We start from the raw sequence: 22,684 nt of genomic DNA, 5'->3' as shown, positions 1-22,684 counted from the left end.
TTATTATTTATTTTATTTTTTTCACCAAGAAAGAAAAAATTGTGTATTTTAACCCACGCGGTTACTTTTCAAGAGGGGCTAAAAATAAATGGTCGCTTCCGCCGCATAGGCAAACAAATACTAAGAAGAAGAAGAAGAAATTTTCTTTTGAATGTTTTTACATTTTGCCGATCCGTCGGCAGACGGAGATTATTAACAAAAGACAAAAACAACAACAACGACGATGAGAAGCATCATGATTGGCGAGATTTGACGTTAGTGGAAATTGGGGAATTTTTTTTTTTTTAATTTGTTTTTGGGGGAAATTATTTTTTTTGTTCGAATCTTTTTGAAGAAAGGAGAGAGAAAAAAAAGAAGTTGACTTGGTTTTTTTTTTTTTTTTTTTTTACAAAAGATGCAATCAAATACGATTCTCCGTGACGTTGCCAACACTGAGAAGCTTATGAACAACAATAATCTTAATAATAATGGATCGCCCGGCGCTGACATAATGTTTCAAATGGAAGACGACGGACTCACGCAACTCGGAAGCGTGTTTCAGTCTGCATATCAATCTATCGTTGGAGGTGGTCCTCAGGTACAATCAACAAAATTTTAATTTTCCCCATTTTGATTTATTTTAAGGTTATGTGATTGTTTTTCTTTCCATTATCGTTCATTGTAGGACTCAGCCTGATGGCTTTTTTTTTTACTTAGAGTTAAAAATGTCCATGACAACGTGTGCGTAAGACAAAGACAGAAATATGTGAGAAGATGATAGGTAACGTTTCGTATTACAGTTATACGATTACACGTTTTAAAAAGAATAATCATAATAATATTTTTTATTTTGCTCTAAGCAAACCATAAGAATAATAATTAAATTATACAAAAATAGAATCGTACAATTTAAAGAAAACAAAATGTAAACATTTTAAAAGCAAGCACACTTTTATTTGTTTGAAATATATAAAAAGGAACAAAATTTTCTTTGCGTGAATCATTTTTATATATAGTGCTAAAAGAATTATAATTAAAAAAGTCAATTTTTTTTTGTCCAGTTATTCGACGCCTTCCGTTCATATAATTGTACTTCTAAACTATATATAATCGTAACTCGGAGTTTAGTTTAATATGAACGTAGCTCATTTTCCGAATAATAAAATCGTATCTCAGATTTTGATACCATGTTTTCAAATCTATATTAAACAAATAATCTTAAAAGAATTTTTGTTTCTTATTAGAAAAAAAAAATATAATTTGTTTATTTTTTCGTCTATTATTATTTAAATATTTATTATATTATTTATTTATTTATTTTTTATTTATTAGTTTAAAAAATTATTTCGTCAATGCATTACATATTATTACATTTTGTGGTATTTTTCAAATTTTTTTTTTTTTGATTTATATTTCGTTGGATATTTTATAGATTATAGATATTTCTTTTTTTTCCATTGTGTACTTTTACACACAGTTTTATAATTTTTTCCCGCAAGGTTAAAAAATAAAATAATAATTATGAATAAAGGTGATTCATATTTAATTTAATTATATTTATTATTATTATTATTTCACATTGAAATATTTTCTATCAATTAAAATTTGTTATTGAAAATTTTAAAAATATTTTGAGTATTAATTAAATTATTCAATTTTTAAAAAATAAATTAAATATTAAATTATTTATTTGATAATTTAAATAAATATTTATAAATTTGTTGGTATTTAAGCAACCAAACAATTTGTTTAAGTCAATCAAAAAATTTGGTTGAGTGTTTTTTGTTGGCATAACAAAAATGTTTGGTTAGCTCAACCAAATTTTTTTTGTTAGGTCAAAAAAAATGTTTGATTGATCAGTTTTTTTTGTAAAATTAAAAATGTTATTCTACCTTATCTCTTTTCTTTTTATCTTTTTTATTCATTTCATTATTTATTTATTATTCAATTTAACGTTTAATTTATATTTATCCAATTGAAATATTTGTGGACTTTTGAAAAATCTCACCTCCGCCTGGGATCGAACCTCTGTTTTTAAACTGCCAGTCGGGAGCTCTGACCACTGGACTATCCATCCTTGTGAGAGATTTAAACTAACAGTTCTCTTAAGCTATGAGCTGAGAGCGAATAAAATTATTTGGTTGTCGCAGCCAAATTTTGGTTAGGACAACAAACGATCATTTGGTTTTTTAGACCAAACTATTTTGTTGTGTTAACCAAATTATTTTGTTGTCGTAACCGAATTTTGGTTAGAATTTAAAAATGTTCAACCAAATAATTTTGTTGGCCTAACCAAATGTTTTGGTTGAAATAACTCTATGACTTTGTTTCAACCAACCAAAATTTGGTTACAAGAACCAAAATTGCCTAATCATAATTTTGTTGCAAAAACTAAATTTTTTTATATATTCCAAAAGACATTGAAAGTAAAAAAAATTATATAATTTTATTAAAATTGTTTAAATGAAGAATAACATGAAATCACAAAGTTATGTGGATTTGCCCACATAAGAAAAAAGAAAAATTCGATAACATAATAAAAATATAATAATATAAAAAAATATATTATTATGTAATGTAACATAAATAATATTTTATAAATTTCCATAACAAATAATAATAATTTAATTTTTATAATTTAAATTTAATAGTTATAAAAATTTATTACAATTTTAAGCCTAGATTCTCATCCAATAGCTTGGGAATTGATTTTGATTATTTTATTTCTATTGAACTATTTCTTATAGATAATTGAAAAATTAAGGAAATACATAATATAAGGAGTAAAATTTGTTAGTCACAACTGTATAAAGTGACGTTAACAAATTTTGGAATCAAAGTTTGAAATAATTTGGAATCACATAGGTAAAATTATACAATTTTAAAGAATAATCGCCAGCTTTAATACGTCAGTAGTCTTTGGAATTGGAAAATTGTGAAAGATTTTTAGAAAGTGAAAGAAGTTTTCAAAAAGAAATAAAGTAAAGATAGTAATTATAATTTTAATACATACTTTTTTATTTATCAAAGATAATTTTCCCTGAAGATGCAAAATATATTTGGATTAATCGTCCTTCCTTGATAATTTCTGATTCGGTAATAATTGTAGAAAAATCACTAAACTTTTGAGAAAATACAAAATTTGAATAAATTTAGAATTTGGAATAAATGAATAACTTTTTAGAATTTTGATTTGAATTAGTGTATGTATATAATAGTAATAACAATTCAATTTAAAAGTCGACCTAACCTCTCTTTAAATTACTTTTCTCTTATTAGTAAAATACTACTTAATTTATTTTTACTTAATTTTAATTTCGCCTGTTATATACAATGATAAAATAGTCCCTCCCTTCGATACTAATTTCTATATAGATAATATTATTATCATTATTGATTCTATGTTATCTTAAATTTTACCTATCAATGATAATTTTAAAAGTTTTTTCGTAATTTTTTTTTGTTTGTTTTTTTTGTGACAAAATTAACCGTTACTACAGTAGATTCTCCCCAAGTGTATGTTCAGAAATCATTAAATTCCCCTAAGTGGACGTTTTCCTTTGTCACAGGAAGTTAGCAGAGAAATTAATTTCTCTGAACCTTCTATTGTTTTTTTTTTGTGATTTGTTTATTTATTTATTTTCTAAACTCGCCTTGGAAAATATTGAGAATTCTTCCAATATCAACAGTTTTTTTTGTCATTATTATTATTTTTTTTTTGACTTTTAGAAAAAAAATACATTTATGACGTGCGCTTCAAAGACAAGGAGCTGTGAAGTAGAAAAAAAATTTTTAGGTTATGTTTATGATAATTTGAAGTGAATTTTGACTTTACATTGTAAGGAACTTTTAATGTAAAAACTATAAACATAACCTATAATTTCTTTTTGGTTTTTTAGATTCTTTTCCATAGAATAATTTACATTTTTAATATTAAATTATCGAAGGCAGTAAAAAAAACAAAAAGCATGTGACATTTAAAATAATCAACAGTTACAAACCTAACCTCAAAATTTATTAAAGTTTTCTTTAAGAAATAAATTATATGTAAAATATAAACTGCAAAAATAATCAAAAACTAATTAAATTAACAGAAATTTTAGTTATTTTAACATAACCTAAAAGTGAATTTATCAATATTTAATTAAATAATAATTTAAAATGTTTAATTTAACGATTTGTAGAAATATTACTATTTAAATTAGTGACTTATTTTCTGCTAAAATTAAATCGGTGAAAAATAACTCATTCTTTAGAAAGTGAAAGTAAAAAAAAACAATAAATCATTTTTAACTAATACAGATTTAGTAAAAAAAATTATTATTATTATTATTATTATTATCATTATTATTATTACTAATGAAAAGTAACTTTTAGTATAGAAAAATAACTGAAAAAATAAATAAATTTGACCAATTGAATTTTCTTTAGAAATTTTAATTATTTTAACATAACCTAAAAATGAAAACTAATGTAAATGAAAGTTAAAGAAATAATAAAAAAAATATATTTAAAAATTCCTGATTCAAGACAAAGTTACATATAATAATTTTATAATTCGGGATTTTTGTTTAAGAAAACATTTTTTTTTCTTTTCTAACAACCTTGTGCGTCTTTATACAAAACCTGTTATATATATGAACCTTGTAATAAGAGGTTATGTTTCTAGACTAAAGTCGTTACAATTCTAACATATCTTCTGTGTATTTGTAAACAATAAATGTTAATAGTCATATGTAATTATTCTGTTAATTATTATCAATGATTAAATTGACTTGACTTTTTTTTTAAACTAATTAAGAATATGCAATATTAAATTGTTAACAACCATTTTCCTTTTTTTTGATAATAATAACAATAGTATATCTAATTGTTATTATAATTATGGAAAACAATTTTTTTTAATAAAAAAAAATTAATGCCTCTAAAGACTTAGAAAAAATAAATTATTATTGTAAATTTTTATTTAATATTAGGAAAAAAAGACATTTAATAATATTTACAGCGCAAATATTTATATATATCGTGTTTTCGATGGACGAAAAATTTACGATTGTACATATATGTGTGCGTGCGCATTAGAGTTTGTTTACAAAAGTTATCGTCTTAATAAACTCCTAAGATCTTTAACAATCATAAACACCCAATGTTTATTGGCTTTGATTTTAGAGAGGTTTCAAACTTCTTCCAATTTTTTTTCATCTCTCAACCAAAATTTACAAAAAAAGTGATAAATAATTGATAATTTACGGTAATTTTTTATTTAATTTCAAATTTTTGTTAATTTCTCCCACCTCTCTTTCTTTATTTTCTTTTTTTTCAATTTTAAATAAAACAAAACAAACAAAAAAAACTAAAACCCCCGAGTAATCACTTTTCAATCGAATCCGCACATTTTTAATAATTTCAATCCGCCATATTGGATCCGCCATTTTGAATTTTTAAAAACTGATATCAGATTCGTAATCAGCAACCCTAAAAACCTTAGTATTGTATTCCTCTTTTTCGAGGGATTAATGTTTTTTTGAAGTTATCTGAATAATAAACATTCTTTATGAAATATCGTTCTGCTTCAATTTGAGCTCGAAAAAAATGCTCGGGTCTACTAGACCCATGGTGCCTATTAAGGGTTAATGAAAATCTCACTTAATACATAAATTAGTTTTTAGAATATAAAAATGGATATCTCATATTATAATACACAGTAATACATAAATTGTATAATGAAAACAAAATAAAAGATTTAAACAAAATTTTTATTTTTAAATTGAATAAATTTTAAATTGAAAAAAAAATTGTTTTCCAAAATCAAAAAAAAAAATGATTATTGGTGTGTAATTTATTTTTTGCGAAGAGGACACAGTGTGAGTCATCGTCATTCTGGCATTGTTTCGTTAAATGGAATTTCTATCTAATTTAAATGCGGCTTAGCGAGAAATAATACGATTATGCGTTAGCTTATTCTGTTTGTTAATCTCCTTTGCACACCCATTGTTACTCGTATAGAGGGACCCACTGTATCGTTCCTCCTCCTCTTACCATTCCTTTTGCACGTTACTGTACATTATTTCAGTACAGTCAACCCCCGCAGATTCTCTCTCTTTGGCTTATGGACTGTTTCCAGTGATTCTCAATCAACGCCTCCTCTCTCTCTCTCACACACTCTCTCCCACCCCTCTTTCTATTCAGCTCCTCTCTGCGCGAATCGATGCCAATGTCCCCTTTCAAGTACTCGACTCTATCAGTAACAGATAAGTGAATTTAAAGCCAATTTATCTCAACGAGCGTCATTCAAGACCGAATATTTCTCTCTCTCTCTGACATAACCTCAAAATAGCCCTGAGAGATATATACACATTTTTTTCCAACTGCGAGATAATTCTTTTTTTTTTTTTTTTTTAATTTATTTTCAATTGTGACATATTTTAGTCGCGCTATTATGAATCAAATACGTTGAATTTTTATAGAATTAAATTTTGAGAGAGTGAATATTACAAAAAGAACTCCCGCATAAAGTATATTGAAATTTTTAAATTGTAAGCCCGTTTATATTGTAAAATAGAAAAAAAATTAAAAAGATTTTGATAACTTGTAACTTGGTAGTATTGTAGTTTTTTGACTTTAACAATAAAAAATGTAAATGGCGAAAAACTCGAAAAAATGTACGAAACATTCGAGTCAAAAAGTTTTTGAAATTTTTTTCACCTTCAAAGGATGTCATTAATTGCAAATAACATAATTACCAAGTTTTATAACGATCCGTTAATTTTTTTAGAAGTTTAAAACATTTTTTGAATTTTTTTTTTGAGGTTATTCCTTAATAATTTTTCCCTGTTTTTCCAAAATTTGTATATTTCAGCTATAGTAAAGGATATCATTTATTGAAAAGAACAAAAATACCATGTTTTATAATCATCTGATAATTCGTTTAGAAGTTATAACCGTTTTTTAGTTTGGGGTTATTCCGCAATAATTATACGACTTTTTTGTGTATTTGTACTTTTCTGCTACTAAAGGGTGTCAGTTATCGCAAAGAACATAGTTACCAAGTTTCATAAAGATTCGTTTATTTCTTCAGAAGTTATAACAGTTTTTTGATTTTTTTTGGGGTCATTCCGTAACAATTATAAGATTTTTTTTTGAATTTGTATTCTGCTGCTATTAAAAGATGCCACTTATTGCAAAGAACTTAGTTACCAAGTTTCATAACGATCCAGTAATTTTTTTGGAAGTTATAACGTTTTTTTGATTTTTTTTTGGGTCATTCCGTAATAATTATGCGTTTTTCTCAATTTTTATATTTTTTTTGCCTCTAAATGATGTCATTCATTGCAAAGAATATAATTACCAAGTTTCATAAAGATTCGTTTATTTCTTCAGAAGTTATAACCGTTTTTTGAGTTTTTTTGGGGTCATTCCGTAATGATTATGCGTTTTTCCCAAAAATGTTGTATTTTTTCGCCTTTAAATAATGTCATTGTAAAGAACATTAGTACTAAGTTTTATAACGATCCGGTAATTTGTTTGAAAGTTATAACAGTTTTTGTGAATTTTTTTGAGGTCATTCCGTAACAATTATAAGATTTTTTTTTGAATTTGTATTCTGCTGCTATTAAAAGATGACACTTATTGCAAAGAACTTAGTTACCAAGTTTCATAACGATCCGGTAATTTCTTTGAAAGTTATAACGGTTTTTTGATTTTTTTTTGGGGTCATTGCGTAATAATTATGCGTTTTTCCCAATTTTTGTACTTTTTTTTGCCATTAAATGATGTCATTCATTGCAAAGAATATAATTACCAAGTTTCATAAAGATTCGTTTATTTCTTCAAAAGTTATAACCGTTTTTTTAAATTTTTTTTTTGGGTCAATCCGTAATAATTTTTCCCTTTTTTCCAAAATTTGTATTTTTCTGCTACTAAAAGGTGTCACTTATCGCAAAGAATATAATTACCAAGTTTCATAAAGATTCGTTTATTTCTTTAGAAGTTATAACCGTTTTTTGAGTTTTTTTGGGGTCAATCCGTAATAATTTTTCCCTTTTTTCCAAAATTTGTATTTTTCTGCTACTAAAATGTGTCACTTATCGCAAAGAATATAATTATCAAGTTTCATAACGATCCGATAATTGTTTTGGAAGATATAATGGTTTTTTGAATTTTTTTTGGGGTCAATTCGCAAAAAATAATACCGTTTTTAAAAATATTTTTGGAGACATTTTAAAGAAATTTTATCAAAAAAATTTTTTTCTTATCTATTTTGTAACCCTTCACGGTGCGCCAGAAGGAGGTTTAAATAAAAATGAATTGACACTTAAAAATTCCTTTTGATTATTATGGTTCTAAGATAAATAAAAAACTTTTCTCAATAGGTTTTAAAATCAGCTTACGTGCACAATTTAAAACAAATTTAGTTTTAAATATTTAAAAATAGTATTTTATGAGGAACCAGAATTTATTTAATGTATACTTATATGCGTATAGATAATAGATGTTTTAGATTTGGGTTCATATAAATTTATTAACAATGAAGTTATTTTCTTGTTTCGTTTTTATATTTAAGAGCTTCCGAACGGTATCTGAAATTCTTTGGCAAGAAGAGAGCTTTAATTATCACTCTGAACGTGAAATAGTATTGAATTTTAAAATACTTTTTTCTCGAAACACGAACACTTTTAACAAAATCAGCCAAAATCCTCATCTTATAAATTTCCTAAATCCAAAAGACTGTACGAATCCATAGAAAAACATGGTTGCAAAACAAAAAGTAGAAAAGTAATCTAATAACAGCTGCGACTTTGTGCGCCCTGCATGCTGCTGCCATCTGACGGCGGCAGGAGGTAATGAACCCCTCATTATATTACTTTTCGTTTTGCAATCGTGTTTTTGTATAGATTCGCATAATCTTTCGGAATTAGGAAATTTATATAAGATAAAGATCTCTAGCTGCTTTTGTAAAAAGTGTCCGTCTTTCAAGAAGAAAGTATTTTAAAATCAATGTTTATCATTTTCACGTTTAGTGCCGTTTTTATAGAGCGATAATTAAAGGTCTCTTCTTGCCAAAAAATTTCAGAGATCATTCGACTCTCTTAAATAAATTTTGTCACTCTTAAAATCGTTCTTTTAACATTATAATTTAATTTTTTAAAATCGGACACAAACACTACAGCAATATAATTATTTATATGTAAAATTGAAAATAAGTAATTATTTTATCATTTATTACAGTATTTATTAGTTTAAATAAATTCTGATTCCCCATAAAACACTGTTTTTTATATAAAAACTCAATTTTATTTAAATCGGGCACGTAAACTGATTTTAAAAACTATTGAGAAATGTTTTTTTATTCATCTAAGAATCATAATCAAAAAGAATTTTTAAGTGCCAATTCATTTTTATTTAAACCACCTTCTGGCCTTGTCATGAATTGACAAAACTCTGATTTTGTGTCATTTTCGTACAAAATAATATTTTTAATTGATTTTTGTTTTTGGGGGAATTTACTGGTTTGAACAAATTTGACAACCACTGGGATTATTTGTGTGCGTATGAGAGGGAGAGAGTGCCATTGGTAGCAAAACTTAGCGTGTTAATTCTACCCAAAACGATTTCACACTCCAGTACAGTTTCTCTCTCTCACTCTCTCTCTCTCTTTCTCTGATCCTAAATATCATTGTTGGAGTGCATTACACAGAAAACGTGTTCCTATATATGGACCGTCGCCCAAATAACTAATCGACCAGAGACGAAACCGCGGAAGTTAAATCTTCTCTCAATTCGAAACTATATAACGTGTGTGAGGATTATCGTACATATTATACCATAAGTTACATTTATATACACTGAGAAAAAAATGTTTAGTTAGAGCAACCAAAATTTTGTTGGTACTTAAGTAACCAAACTATTTGTTTGAGTCAACCAAAAAATTTGGTTGAGTGTTTTTTTTTGTAGGCATAACATAAATATTTGGTTAGGTCAACCAAATTTTTTTTGTTAGGTCAACAAAAAATATTTGATAACAGTTTTGTTATGTTTCTCTCTTCATTTTTTTATATTTGACCTTGAATTTTAAGGTTATGTTTCCCCATTGACGCAAATCTTAATTCAGGTTATGTTTGCCTTATTCAAACCTTAAACCCAGCAGTTTCTTGACCATGAATTTTGAGGTTATAAAAATTTAAATATCAATATTATTATATAAAAATAATTATAGTATAAAAGTAGTAATAATTTAAATAAAATAATAATAATAATAACTTGAATAAATATTTTACTCTACAAAATTTTTTTTCTGTTTCAGGTGAGTTTTTTTTTCATACTTCTATTCCAGTCACTAATATTTATGATGAAACAATGTGAGTATCACAAAGCTCTTTTTTTACACAATTTATAAAAGTCAATTGTTTCACCTTCACTTGGAAAAAGTATATTTGTTTTATTTATTCATAAGAGATTAAAAAAAATTATAAAAAGCAAAAAATAATAAATAAAAAATAAATTATTAAAAAATAAAATAAAAACTAAAAAATAATAACAAAAAAATAGATAACTTAATATTCGTAGTCACTAATTAATGCTGATAAAAGAAATTTGGTTTTAAAAAAATTTTTTTTCTTATTCTTTAACAGTTTAATTGTCATTTTTTTCCAATGCATTTTCAATTTTGAAATTTGTAAACTGAAAGAACGACAAATAAGCGTCATATGATGCTGTAATTAACGCGACCATTGTATTTTGACTTTTAGTATTATTATAAATGAATGGAAGTACATAAGCGAATGCTTTTCAGTATATATAGCAACAGTAAAATACTCTCGCAATTTTTTTTTCCTCTCGTTTTACTCTCAATGAATATATGTAAGAAAATCGACAGCTGTCGACTATTATTCGATAAATAGCACCTCTTTCCAGGTTTCATGTAATTCACTATATGTATATATATATGGGGCGTTCCATACCGAACCACAACATATCGTCGACTTTAACCTCTTCGATTTGGCTCAAATTTTTTTACCGTTTTGTATCTACCAAAAAAGAGCTTCATGATTTTTTTTGAAATTTTTTCATCAAGCCGTTAACGAGATATGAATTTTACAAAATTGGAGAATTTGAATCATCTTTTATTCTTTACTGCGCTCATAACTTCCATAAAAATGCAATTTTAAAATGTTTTTTTTCAAAATGTGTGTTTTTAACCCTTAACTGGCACCATGGGTCCAGTAGACCCGAGCATTTTTTCTCGCTCAAATTAAATGAATTTGAATATTTTTTATATTTTAATATATTAGCTAGACATAATAAGTAATTTTCTAAGTTTTTTGCTACAACTAATTCGATACAAAAGAATAAATTAGCTTCAAACATTAATAAATTATAAATTTTTAATTTTAACCTAAAAATTCACATTTTATTCTGCAAAATAAATACCTTTTTTGCAAGTTCTGCTGTTGTGGTAATTTTTTTCTTGAAGAATAATATAACCTTAAATTTTTAAGTGATAATATTAAAATTTAAATAACTCATGAATTTTCAAGTAAAAACACTCAATTTTTCGTTTTTATTTTTCACAATTTTTTTCAACTAACTTAAAATAATTCCTATAAAACTAATGAAATTTTAAAAAACACATCATAAGCTACATCAGATTAAATTTTTGTGCGCAAAAATATTCAATACCAACTGTAACAATACACGTTTTAATACGTCGGGTCCAGCAGACCCATTGTGCCATTTACATTCGAGCGCGTTACTGAGACAATTAAGAAGGTTCAACCCATTAACATAACCTCAAACTAAAAAGTAGTTTTTAAGAGAACTAAAAATTTATTTAAAATTTATTACACCCAAATTTGACAGATCCAATTGTATAATTTTGGAAAAAAATTATTTTGAGTTAAAATTTGTTTTTAAACAATAAATAATAATCTCACATTTTGTATTTTTTTTCAAAAGTTAGTGAACAATTGTAATTTTTATGCAATTCTTACAAACAATAGGTCATTTTGCTCTTTGAAAGATTTTCTACAATTCTGCTTGTTGAAATTTATTAAAAATATTTTGTTCAAAAGTTAATAAACAAATAAAATTTTTTATATTTTTTAAACAAAACATTATTTAACAAAAACACAAAACGAAAATTTTAGAGAATTTTTCAAAGAGAAAAATGTGCCATTGTTTATTAAAATTGGATAAAAATTACAATTTTTCACTAACTTTTAAGAAAAAAAAACAAACTATTTATTAATTATTATTCAACAACAAATTTTAACTTAAAATAATTTTTTTCCAAAATTGTACAATTGGATCTGTCAAATTTGGGTGTAATAAATTTTAAATATATTTTTAGTTTGATGTTATGTAAATGGGTTGAACCTCCTTAAGGTCAGGTCCAAGTGAGGCAACGCCATCTACATTGATACTAAAATTTTGGAAAATTTTCAACAGCCTTTTCTTGAAAACAAGAAGGTAAAATGCTTTTTCCTTTATGGATAATTGATTATTGGCAAGGTATACACCAGATAAAACTTTTTTTCAGTTAAAATAATAAAAAAAATTTCATGTCAATAAATTAAATATGAGCACTTTTTTCACAAAAACTGTAACAGTACTTTCTCAGAAATTACAATCAAAAATGCAATTTCCATTTGGAAAATTAATAAACGCTAAAAAATACACGACCTAAGATTTACCAATCACGAAAATAAGAAAAAAAAATTTTATTAAATATTTAACATATTGATACTGCTTTACTGATTGTGACAGCCCTTTGGTAGATTATGTATTTCAGGTGGTTAGCAACAGCGCCAATCTCCTCCTTTCGGCAAAACTGCGAAACGTCTGGTGACATATATAACCTGCCAAACGGCTGTCATAATGAGTAAAATATGTTATGTTAAAATACTTTTTTTTGTTATTTTCGTGATTGTTAAACCTTAGGTCGTGTATTTTTTAGCGTTTATTAATTTTCCAAATGGAAATTGCATTTTTGATTGTAATTTCTGAGAAATTACTGTTACAGTTTTTGTGAAAAAAGTGCTCGTATTTAATTTATTGACATGAAATTTTTTTTATTATTTTAACTCAAAAAAAGTTTTAGCTGGTGTATATCTTGCCAATAATCAATTATCCATAAAGGAAAAAGCATTTTACCTTCTTGTTTCCAAGAAAAGGCTGTTGAAAATTTTCCAAAATTTTAGTATCAATGTAGATGGCGCTGCCTCACTTGGACCTGGCCTTAAGGGTTAATGGTTAAAATCTTGATTTTAAAATTGTTCGTATCCTTCGATTTTTTTCAAAAAAATAACTATTTTCTATTACAAAATTTTGAAGCCCAGTCCGTTTATGCGGGAAAACAATTTTTTCAATATTTTCGGAATTTTTTAATCTCCGGTTTTGTTTTATACTACGTACTTTTATATATTTTGATGCGCTGATTACGAAAATCATCGTAACGAAAATCATCGTAGTGACAATACCCAAAAATTTCATTTTTATTATGAAAATCATAAAAGAGTCTTAAAATTTTTGGTATTTTTCGTTTATTGGGTAGAATTTGCAACATTAAAAAAAAAAACTTTTAGACAAAAGTGTTAGATATTATTGATATAAATTTTTTATTATCATATGCATTTTTTGAAAAAGTTGGATATTATAATTTTAATAAACAAAGAACCAAAAAGTTTAGGACTTTTTTTATGATTTTCACTATAAGAATGAAATTTTTCGGTATTTTGTCACTATGATTTTCGTAATCAGCGCACAAAAGTACGTAGTATAAAACAAAACTGAAGATATTTTTAGAAAATTCAAAATTTCGTTAATTTTAATAAAATTCCGAAAATATTGAAACAATTGTTTTCCTATAACCGGAATAGGCTTAAGATTTATGTAAAAGGAAATAGTTTTTTTTTTAAATCGAAGGATACAAACAGTTTTAAAAACAGAATTTTAAACTTTAAATTACAAAAACTACAGTAAATTTTAATTTTACAATTTCTTGCATGAAATTTTGTAAAAGTTCAGTTAATCCTTAACTGGCATAATTACGTGTTGAAACGTAAATGGCACAACGGGTCTGCTGGACCCGACGTATTAAAACGTGTATTGTTCCAGTCGGTATTGAATATTTTTGGTTAAAAATTTAATCCGTAGTAACTTATGATGTGTTTTTTAATATTTCATTAGTTATTAATATTTCATTAGCAAAAAAAGTATTTATTTTGCAGAATAAAATGTGACTTTTTAGGTTAAAATTTAAAATTTATAATTATTAATGTTTGAAGCTAATTTATTCTTTTGTATCGAATTAGTTGAAGCAAAAAACTTAAAAAATTACTAATATGCGTCAAACTAATATATTAAAATATAAAAAATATTCAAATTCAATTAATTTGTGCGAAAAAAAAGGTTGGGTCTACTGGACCCATGGTGCCAGTTAAGGGTTAATACGGTAAATATTGTTTCGAATATTTTCTTCGGTAAAAGCCGATTTTTCCGTAAATATAGTTTTTTTTTTTGCAAAATCTGTTCTTTTCTTTTGTTTTTCTTTTATTGGCAAATACCGTTTTTCATTGGTTATATAAAGTCGGTGTTTCAGTAAAATTCGTTTTTTTTTTTGTAAAAGCAAAAACAATATAACATTTACAAAATTTTCTCTGTTGCAATTGTTTACAGAAGATCTTTGGTGTGTAACATTGACGTAAATTTTTACAGACAGTTATCACGTTTTTCGTGAAATTCAACGCAATGAAAGTTTCACGTCGAAGTTTGCTGTGGAAATGTCGTTGAAACGTTTTCTAAACTTTCGAGAGAGAGAGAGAGAGAGAGAGAGAGAGAGAGAGAGAGAGAGAGAGAACAGAGGGAAAGGTGTATGAGCGGCGGTCTTATCGATCCGAGAGAATTTTAGACACTGTTCTCACACACACACACACAGACACAAACACAAATTCACACATGGGTGTTGCCTGGGTCCACGAAAGAGTTTGAGAAACGTTCTTTGCTTATTTTTGTTAAAAACTTGAGATAGAGAAAGAAAGAAAGAAAGAAAGAAAGTAAAAAATATGACAAAAAATAGATATAAAAGCTATTTTAAATTTTAGCAGAATTTTTCTTACTCTTTTTTTTCCTACTAAACACTTTTTGTTTGTGAATAAACAATTTTATTTAATTCTCCCTCAAAAATTTCGGTAAATTTTATTTTTGTACTCTTTCTCTCTCTCTCTTTCTTTTTTTTTTTTATTTTTAAGCCAAATGCATTTGGCGGAACCCGTTTCCGATCGAGGGAGGTCATTTCCGGTCCACGCCCTCCCCTCCCCCTATCCCGTTTCCGGTTAGCGTATATAACTTTGCAGCTTTGAGAAACCTCGACAAAGGTCGAAAGAAGGAAATTGAACTTTTTATCCCTTTTGCAATGACGACGTCGACGACGACGAAAGTGCCCGGATGAACTCTCGATTGGTAATGCGATTACCCCCGAAGATACGTGAAGTTGTTTGAATGACGGAATTTGCGAAGTATTTTTTTTTTTTTGTGAAGAAAAATAACATTTTACTTTTTTAATCTTTAAAGAATCATCGCGTGAATTGAAAAGTGATGTACACTTTTTTAAAGGAGAGTGGGGTGAGGGGGGGGGGGTAAAAAGTTTGTGCCATCGTCAAGTTTCTTTTAAACCAACTTTCGTTGAAATATCATTCATTCTTGAAATTTTATTCGCAAATAAAATCACGAGGTGAGGAAGTAATTTTTTCTTCATTTTCTCCCAGTTCGCAAATTTGTGTTGCGATAAAATTACTTGAAATTGAGAATTTAATAAATTTTTTTTCAAATATCAATATTTGATAATTGAATTTTTAATTTAAAAAAAAATTTTCAGGAAAAGAAATATTTTTTTCTTAACATAACCTAAAAATTAGAATATTTTAGATATATTATCACTACTCTATTCAAAACTTTGTTACGTTAAATATACGATATAAGTAGACGTAATTTTAAGGCTAGGTTGCTTTAAATAATTTCGATATAAGTAGACGCAATTTTGAGGTTATGTTCCTTTTAATATTTATGATAGAAGTTGACGCAATTTTGACAAGGGGGAAATTTTTTTCATAGCAAAAAATTTGTGCCATTGACAAATTTCTTTGGAACCAACTTTTGTTGAAATATATCTCATCGTTGAAATTTTATTCACAAATAAAATCACGAGGTGAAGAAAAATTTTTCTCCCACCTCGCAACTTTGAGTCGTGATAAAATTACTAAAAAGTATGAATTTAACAATTTTTTCATCTGATAACAATTTTTGAGAATTGAATTTTTTTAAAAAAGTCTTTGAAGAAAAAAAATTTATTTTTTTTGTGAACATAACCTAAAATATTAGAATATCGTAATTTTATTTTCATAATCAGGTTAACTGTTAATAATTCTAGATACGCAATTTTGAGGTTATGTTGCTTTCAATAATTGAGATATAAATTTTTAGGTTATGTTTCTAAAAAAAAAAAAAAACAAATGAAGAAACATTCTTAATTACAAAAACAGAATCAGTTGATAGTTTTATTGCCACATGTAGAAAAAAAAAGAGTCGCGGAGAGATGACTCGTAAATTAAAGGCAGAGCTGATTTACGATTTTTGTTAACGAACACACAGGTTTATTAAGATAATGCAGTTTCGGTATACATTAAAAATAATAATAATAATAATAATAAAAATATGAGAGAGTATAACAGAATGGGTGGTCTATATAGCGGAACCGAGAGATAAGACTTTTAAGAGATGATGAGGATTTGGATCTTGAGATTGCGTGCGTTTGATCATGTCGAACAACTGTACGTCAAGTAGAATACAGTCTTAATTGAACTGAATCATTGAGGTCCGCTTCTGTTGACCTCTCACTCTTCTTCCCTCTCTTTTCTTTTATACTGACAGCTATTTTGCATATATATATGTGCTTTTTAATGTTCTTTAAATTATCACTTTTTTGGTGAGTTTTTTTTAGGTTATGTTGATCCTTGTCTCTTTTTTCCTAACGTTTCTGAGGTTATGTTGAACTTTATCTCTTTTTCTTCTGTTTTTTATAGGTTATGTTAAGCTTAGTCTCCTTGTTTATTGTTTTTAGGTTATGTTACCCCTCATCTCTTTTTTCTGAGGTTTTTAAGGTTATGTAGCATCTTTTTTGTGTTTTTTTAGGTTATGTTACCCCTTATCTCTTTTTCTTCTGTTTTTTATAGGTTATGTTAAGCTTACTCTCCTTGTTTATTGTTTTTAGGTTATGTTACCCCTAATCTCTTTTTTCTGAGGTTTTTAAGGTTATGTAGCATCTTTTTTGTGTTTTTTTAGGTTATGTTACCCCTTATCTCTTTTTCTTCTGTTTTTTATAGGTTATGTTAAGCTTACTCTCCTTGTTTATTGTTTTTAGGTTATGTTACCCCTCATCTCTTTTTCCTGAGGTTTTTAATGTTATGTAGCATCTTTTTTGTGTTTTTTTAGGTTATGTTACCCCTTATCTCTTTTTCTTCTGTTTTTATAGGTTATGTTAAGCTTACTCTCCTTGTTTATTGTTTTTAGGTTATGTTACCCCTCATCTCTTTTTCCTGAGGTTTTTAAGGTTCTGTAGCATCTTTTTTTGTATTTTTTTTAGATTATATTGACCGTTATCTTTTTTCGAAAAATTTTCCTAATGTTTTCACTTAAAAAAGTAATTTTTGTTAGTTTGATTGTGAAATTCCAATATGAAGCGATCAATACGCGAATCGGATTTTAAAAGAATATATATATAATAAGATTTGCCACGGTGGCATCAATTGTTTTCCAAGATTATAATATCAAAAAGTTTGATGAGCTGATAATCGAAAACTTTTACTGACTTATATAATATAATGAGAGCCACTGACTTTGAGAAGTAGATTAAAAGCATCGCATATTGAAGAGAGTGAGAGAGAGAGAGAGAGAAAATTGATATAAATGGAACGGCGTTTTAATTGATTCCTTTATCTTCGATTATTTCTCTCATCTTATTGAATAATAAATTAGAATTCGTGTTGATAAAGTAGATTTCTTATTTTAAAAAAACTTTTTTTACTATACTCTAAAATATTCTATCCTTTTATAAAAATTGATTTTTCTCAAAAATTTACATAATAAATTATCAAAGTTGAAACTTAATTAATATATTATAATTGTTATTTTATGTCTAAACTTGTGAGATGTAATTCAAGGGAAAATGATTGTCACTGCACACTCGCCTCATAATCTATGGTCAGGATTAGCATTAGTATCTCGCGCGTATGCGTGACACGTATGATCGCAATTGTATTCCTCCAACATTAGTCTGTATGGAAATTCCCTCCCGGCACGAAGACCTGCTGCTTCCTCTAAAGCGCCTTGAACCAGCACTACTATCATTTATATATATATATATATGCCGCATATTGCTTCATATATTCCTGATTCGAACGCCTCGGATAGAATATACGCTTGGTAAAATATTAGAAAATTGGATCCTGTTGTCATGAAATTATTTATCATTTATTTTATTATTATTATTATTATTATTATTATTGTTATTTATATTATTTATATTTGTTCGAATTTTCATATAGTCGATAATTCACTTCACAGTATTGCACTATAATGAATGACATCCTTTAAAGGCGAAAAAAAAAATTTTTTGGCGAAAAAAATGCATAATTATTACGGAATGACCCCAAAAAAACTCAAAAAACGATTATAACTTGTGAAGAAATAAACGAATCTTTATGAAACTTGGTAATTATATTCTTTGCGATAAGTGACACCCTTTAGTAGCAGAAAAATACAAATTTTGGAAAAAAGGAAAAAATTATTACGGATTGACCCCAAAAAAAATTCAAAAAAACAGTTATAACTTCTGAAGAAATAAACGAATTTTTATGAAACTTGGTAATTATATTCTTTGCAATGAATGACATCATTTAAAGGCAAAAAAATACAAAAATTGGAAAAAACGCATAATTATTACGGAATGACCCCCAAAAAAAATCAAAAAACCGTTATAACTTTCAAAGAAATTACCGGATCGTTATGAAACTTGGTAACTAAGTTCTTTGCAATAAGTAGCATCTTTTAATAGCAGCAGAATACAAATTCAAAAAAAAAATCTTATAATTGTTACGGAATGACCCTAAAAAAAAACATTCAAAAAAACGTTATAACTTTCAAACAAATTACCGGATCGTTATAAAACTTAGTACTAATGTTCTTTGCAATGACATCATTTAAAGGCGAAAATATACAACATTTTGTAAAAAAAAAAACCGTATAAATTTTGCGGAATGACTCCCAGAAAAATTCAAAAAACAGTTATAACTTCTGAAGAAATAAACGAATCTTTATAAAACTTGGTAATTATTTTCTTTGCGTTAAGTGACATTCTTTTATTGCAAAAAAAAAATATACAAATTTTGGAAAAAAGCCATTAATTATTACAGAGACCCAAAAGAAAAATCTAAAATTTGCTTGAATCTAACAAATCTAAGTGACTAAAAAAATTGTATTAATAACAAAGAAAAAAATGGTATTTTCGTCTTGGAAGAAATGTATTGGAGGATTAACAAGTAAATATATATATATATACTATTAACAGGAAAACGTTTATCTCAATTATCGACGATATTAACAACACCATTTCTGACAGGACATGTTTATCTTAATTAACATCAGTAGAGGATGGGCTTTCGTAATAGTGATTGCGCACTGTGTGTATATATAGGGGAGAGAAAGGACGTTTATTTGTCCAAGATAGTGGATCATCAGTATAGAGGGTGAGAGGCAATTGATTAATCAAATAAAATCTTCTCAACGACGACGACGATAAAAGATAAGAGAATTTTTCATCCTTGGAATAAAAGGATATACATATTTATAATTGATAATTGAGGGTACAATTCAAATATAATTTTAAAAGACTCAGATTTTATCATTCTATTTTTTATATTTGAAATGATGACAAAAAGAATATTGATTGATTGGATTGTTGAGACAAAATAACAGGAAAGATTGGACAGAATTTAGACAGATTTCAGATTTTTCCTATTCCAAAATTACTCGAAATAAATAAATTTCGCAAAATTAGTTATTAATTAAGGGGTAACATTATCCAAACACTTTCAAAAAATAGAATTTTTTTGTAGACCGCCATGTTGAAAATGCCATTTTAAATTTTGAAAATCTGACGTCATATTCGTAATAATCTACCCTAAAAACCCCCGAGTAACAAGTTTCAAGCAAAACTGTCCATTTTTAACAAAATTTTCGGCCTTATCGGATCCGATATTTTGAATTTTAAAGAAAAAATTAAAAACTAACGTCATATTCGTAATCAGCGACCCCAAAAACCCCCTAGCAACATGTTTCATGTAAATCCGTTAAATAATTTGCAAAAAAGAACAATGCAATAGCTCTAATAGTTTCCGAGATACAGTCTCTTAAATTTGACCCTTTTGAGGTTTTACAAATATAGAATTTCATTTTATTACCATTTCATGTAAAACCTCAAAAGGATCAAATTTGAGAGACTGTATTTCGGAAACTATTAGAGCTATTACATTGTTCTTTTTTGCAAATTATCAGGAATTTTATCAGTTTTAACTATCTTGTTGGTCATTTTTTCAAAAAATCATTTCTTTCAAAGCTGTATTGGAAAAACTGAAAAATACTGAATTTTGGCTAAAATCTAAAAAAAAAATGGGTTTTTTTTTGCAAAAGCTGTATCTTGGTCAGTTTTTGAGCTACAGCCCACTTGGAAAGATTCCCCGGAAAGTGCCTCCTGAAGGTTCTATCAGAATTCCGCCGGAACTTCCAACGTAATTCCATCAGAATTCCATCGAAGTTCCAAAGAATTTCCGATGGGATACTAACTGAATTCCGACAGAATTAGGACTCTAAAAATTTTGAAAAAAATTAATCGGAATTCCGTCGTAATTCCGTCGGAATTCCATCGAAGTTCCAAAGAATTTCCGATGGGATACCGACGGAATTCCGACAGAATTAGGGCTCTAAAAATTTTGAAAAAAATTAATCGGAATTCCGTTGTAATTCCACCGGAACTTCCAACGTAATTCCGTCGGAATCCCATCGGAAATTCTTTGAAACTCCGATGGAATTCCGACGAAATTACGTTGGAAGTTCCGGCGGAATTCTCATAGAACCTCCATGGGTCACTTTCCGGGGAATCTTTCCAAGTGGGAAGGGTTCATTTTTATATCAAATTACTCAGAATTTTATACACTTTCTTTTTTATTCCAACTATTTTTATGCTAAAATGTCATGGAAGGCGGCAATTTGAAAAAATTAGGTTCCGGTAGGAATTCGAAGCACCAAAATTAGGTATACTTCATTTTTATAGCAAAATGAAGGGTTTAAGCAAAAAAAAAATTGAGGTTCTGAGTTAAAACATAAAATGCCTTGTTTTTCGACTAATTTAACTGGTAATAAATAATAGTGTATGTAAAATCTCAAAGGGTCAACTTTAAAGAGGGAAACGTTAATTTTGATTTCTAACGAAAGGGAAATATCTAAGACGCAATGCGGTCGTTGAATACGCATCAATTGACATTATTGGGAATGATGGTGTCGTAATGTCGTTGGACGACATATTCTGTGTATATATATATATATATATGTACTAATAGGGAAATGGTAGGAGGTGACACACGTCGCGCTACGTCGACCGATATCCGTTGCTTGTAACCATTATCCCGAAGCGTGTTTGCACGGAAACGTGCCTACAGGCGCAAACCCTTGTGCGTCGGTGTTTTGACATATGTGTAATTCCCTCACGTGTGTATGTATAACTATGTTGGTAGTGCACGCGCTTCTGGAATTAAGTGTATGTATAGAGGTACTTGTATATATATACACACACGACTTGAGTAGCTGTGTAATCGCCTTCCAAGGGTACAGGTGTTGATACATCTATGTACACGTCTTTGAGCTTGTGGATAATTCCTCTCTCCCCCCCTCTTCCTTCATTCCACCTTTGAGAGTCCCCAGTGTATCTATATTGGGTGCGGTAATAGGCACTAGCTCCGATTATTAGTGTGTAACACACACTTGATTTGGAAGCACAGCACGGCGACAGTAGGCGCCAGCTGGCTGCTTTTGGACCTTCTCTCTCTCTCTCTCTCACTCTCTCTCTCTCCAAACGAATCGACCCTAACATATCGAGTAATTACTTTTTCATCATTTTTATTAGTCGGTATTTGGGTTTCCAAACTATAACCGAGAGTAATGCTGCTTTGGTTAGTGAAACTAAAATTCAGTACAATTTTCTCAAAAGCTGAATAGATGAATAATAATAATTATTATTCATTCATTATTCAAAATATGCTATTAAATCAACAGCTTCTTTGCCAAAGGTATAAAAATTATTGATTCAAAAGCATATGGTATATAATAAATTACAAATTCTATAGCATATGCTTTTGAATGAATAATTTTTATACCTTTGGCAGAAATGCCAAAATCAAAATAACACAGGTTTGCAAAGTTCGACTTTTTTTTATTTTCGATATCCCGAGTCCTAAAGTTATCTAAAACGTTAGGATTTTGAGAAAAGATACAAAAAAACGTGTTTTTTGAGGTTTACCCCCACTTTTCTCAAAATCCTAACGTGCTAGGCAATTTTGAGACCCAGCATCGTGTTCAGCGGACAAAAATATATTGAAAA

The 22,684-nt window shown here is 27.6% G+C and overlaps 1 protein-coding gene across 17 annotated transcripts in view; it reads left to right on the top strand.

Annotated features, from left to right (window-relative positions):
* Positions 1-22,684, top strand: part of LOC127285747 (transcription factor 12) — a 295,386-nt gene that overhangs the window by 134,176 nt on the left and 138,526 nt on the right. Inside the window, exon 1 of one of the 17 annotated variants that reach the window (XM_051311910.1) lies at positions 323-577. The exons of 15 other annotated variants lie outside the window; for them this stretch is intronic. In XM_051311910.1, the coding sequence (XP_051167867.1) occupies positions 395-577 (183 nt within the window). In that variant the 5' untranslated portion in view covers positions 323-394. Of the gene's footprint in view, positions 1-322; positions 578-22,684 lie in introns of those variants that run through there. One more of the 17 variants, XM_051311911.1, reaches the window with a different exon arrangement.

This window comes from Leptopilina boulardi, unplaced genomic scaffold (assembly GCF_019393585.1).
Source record: "Leptopilina boulardi isolate dan_hultmark-lab unplaced genomic scaffold, ZJU_Lbou_2.1 LbouV2_341, whole genome shotgun sequence".
Lineage (NCBI taxonomy): Eukaryota > Metazoa > Arthropoda > Insecta > Hymenoptera > Figitidae > Leptopilina > Leptopilina boulardi.
The sequence above is the reverse complement of the archived record's forward strand: the minus strand, read 5'-3'. Positions and strand labels throughout refer to the sequence as shown.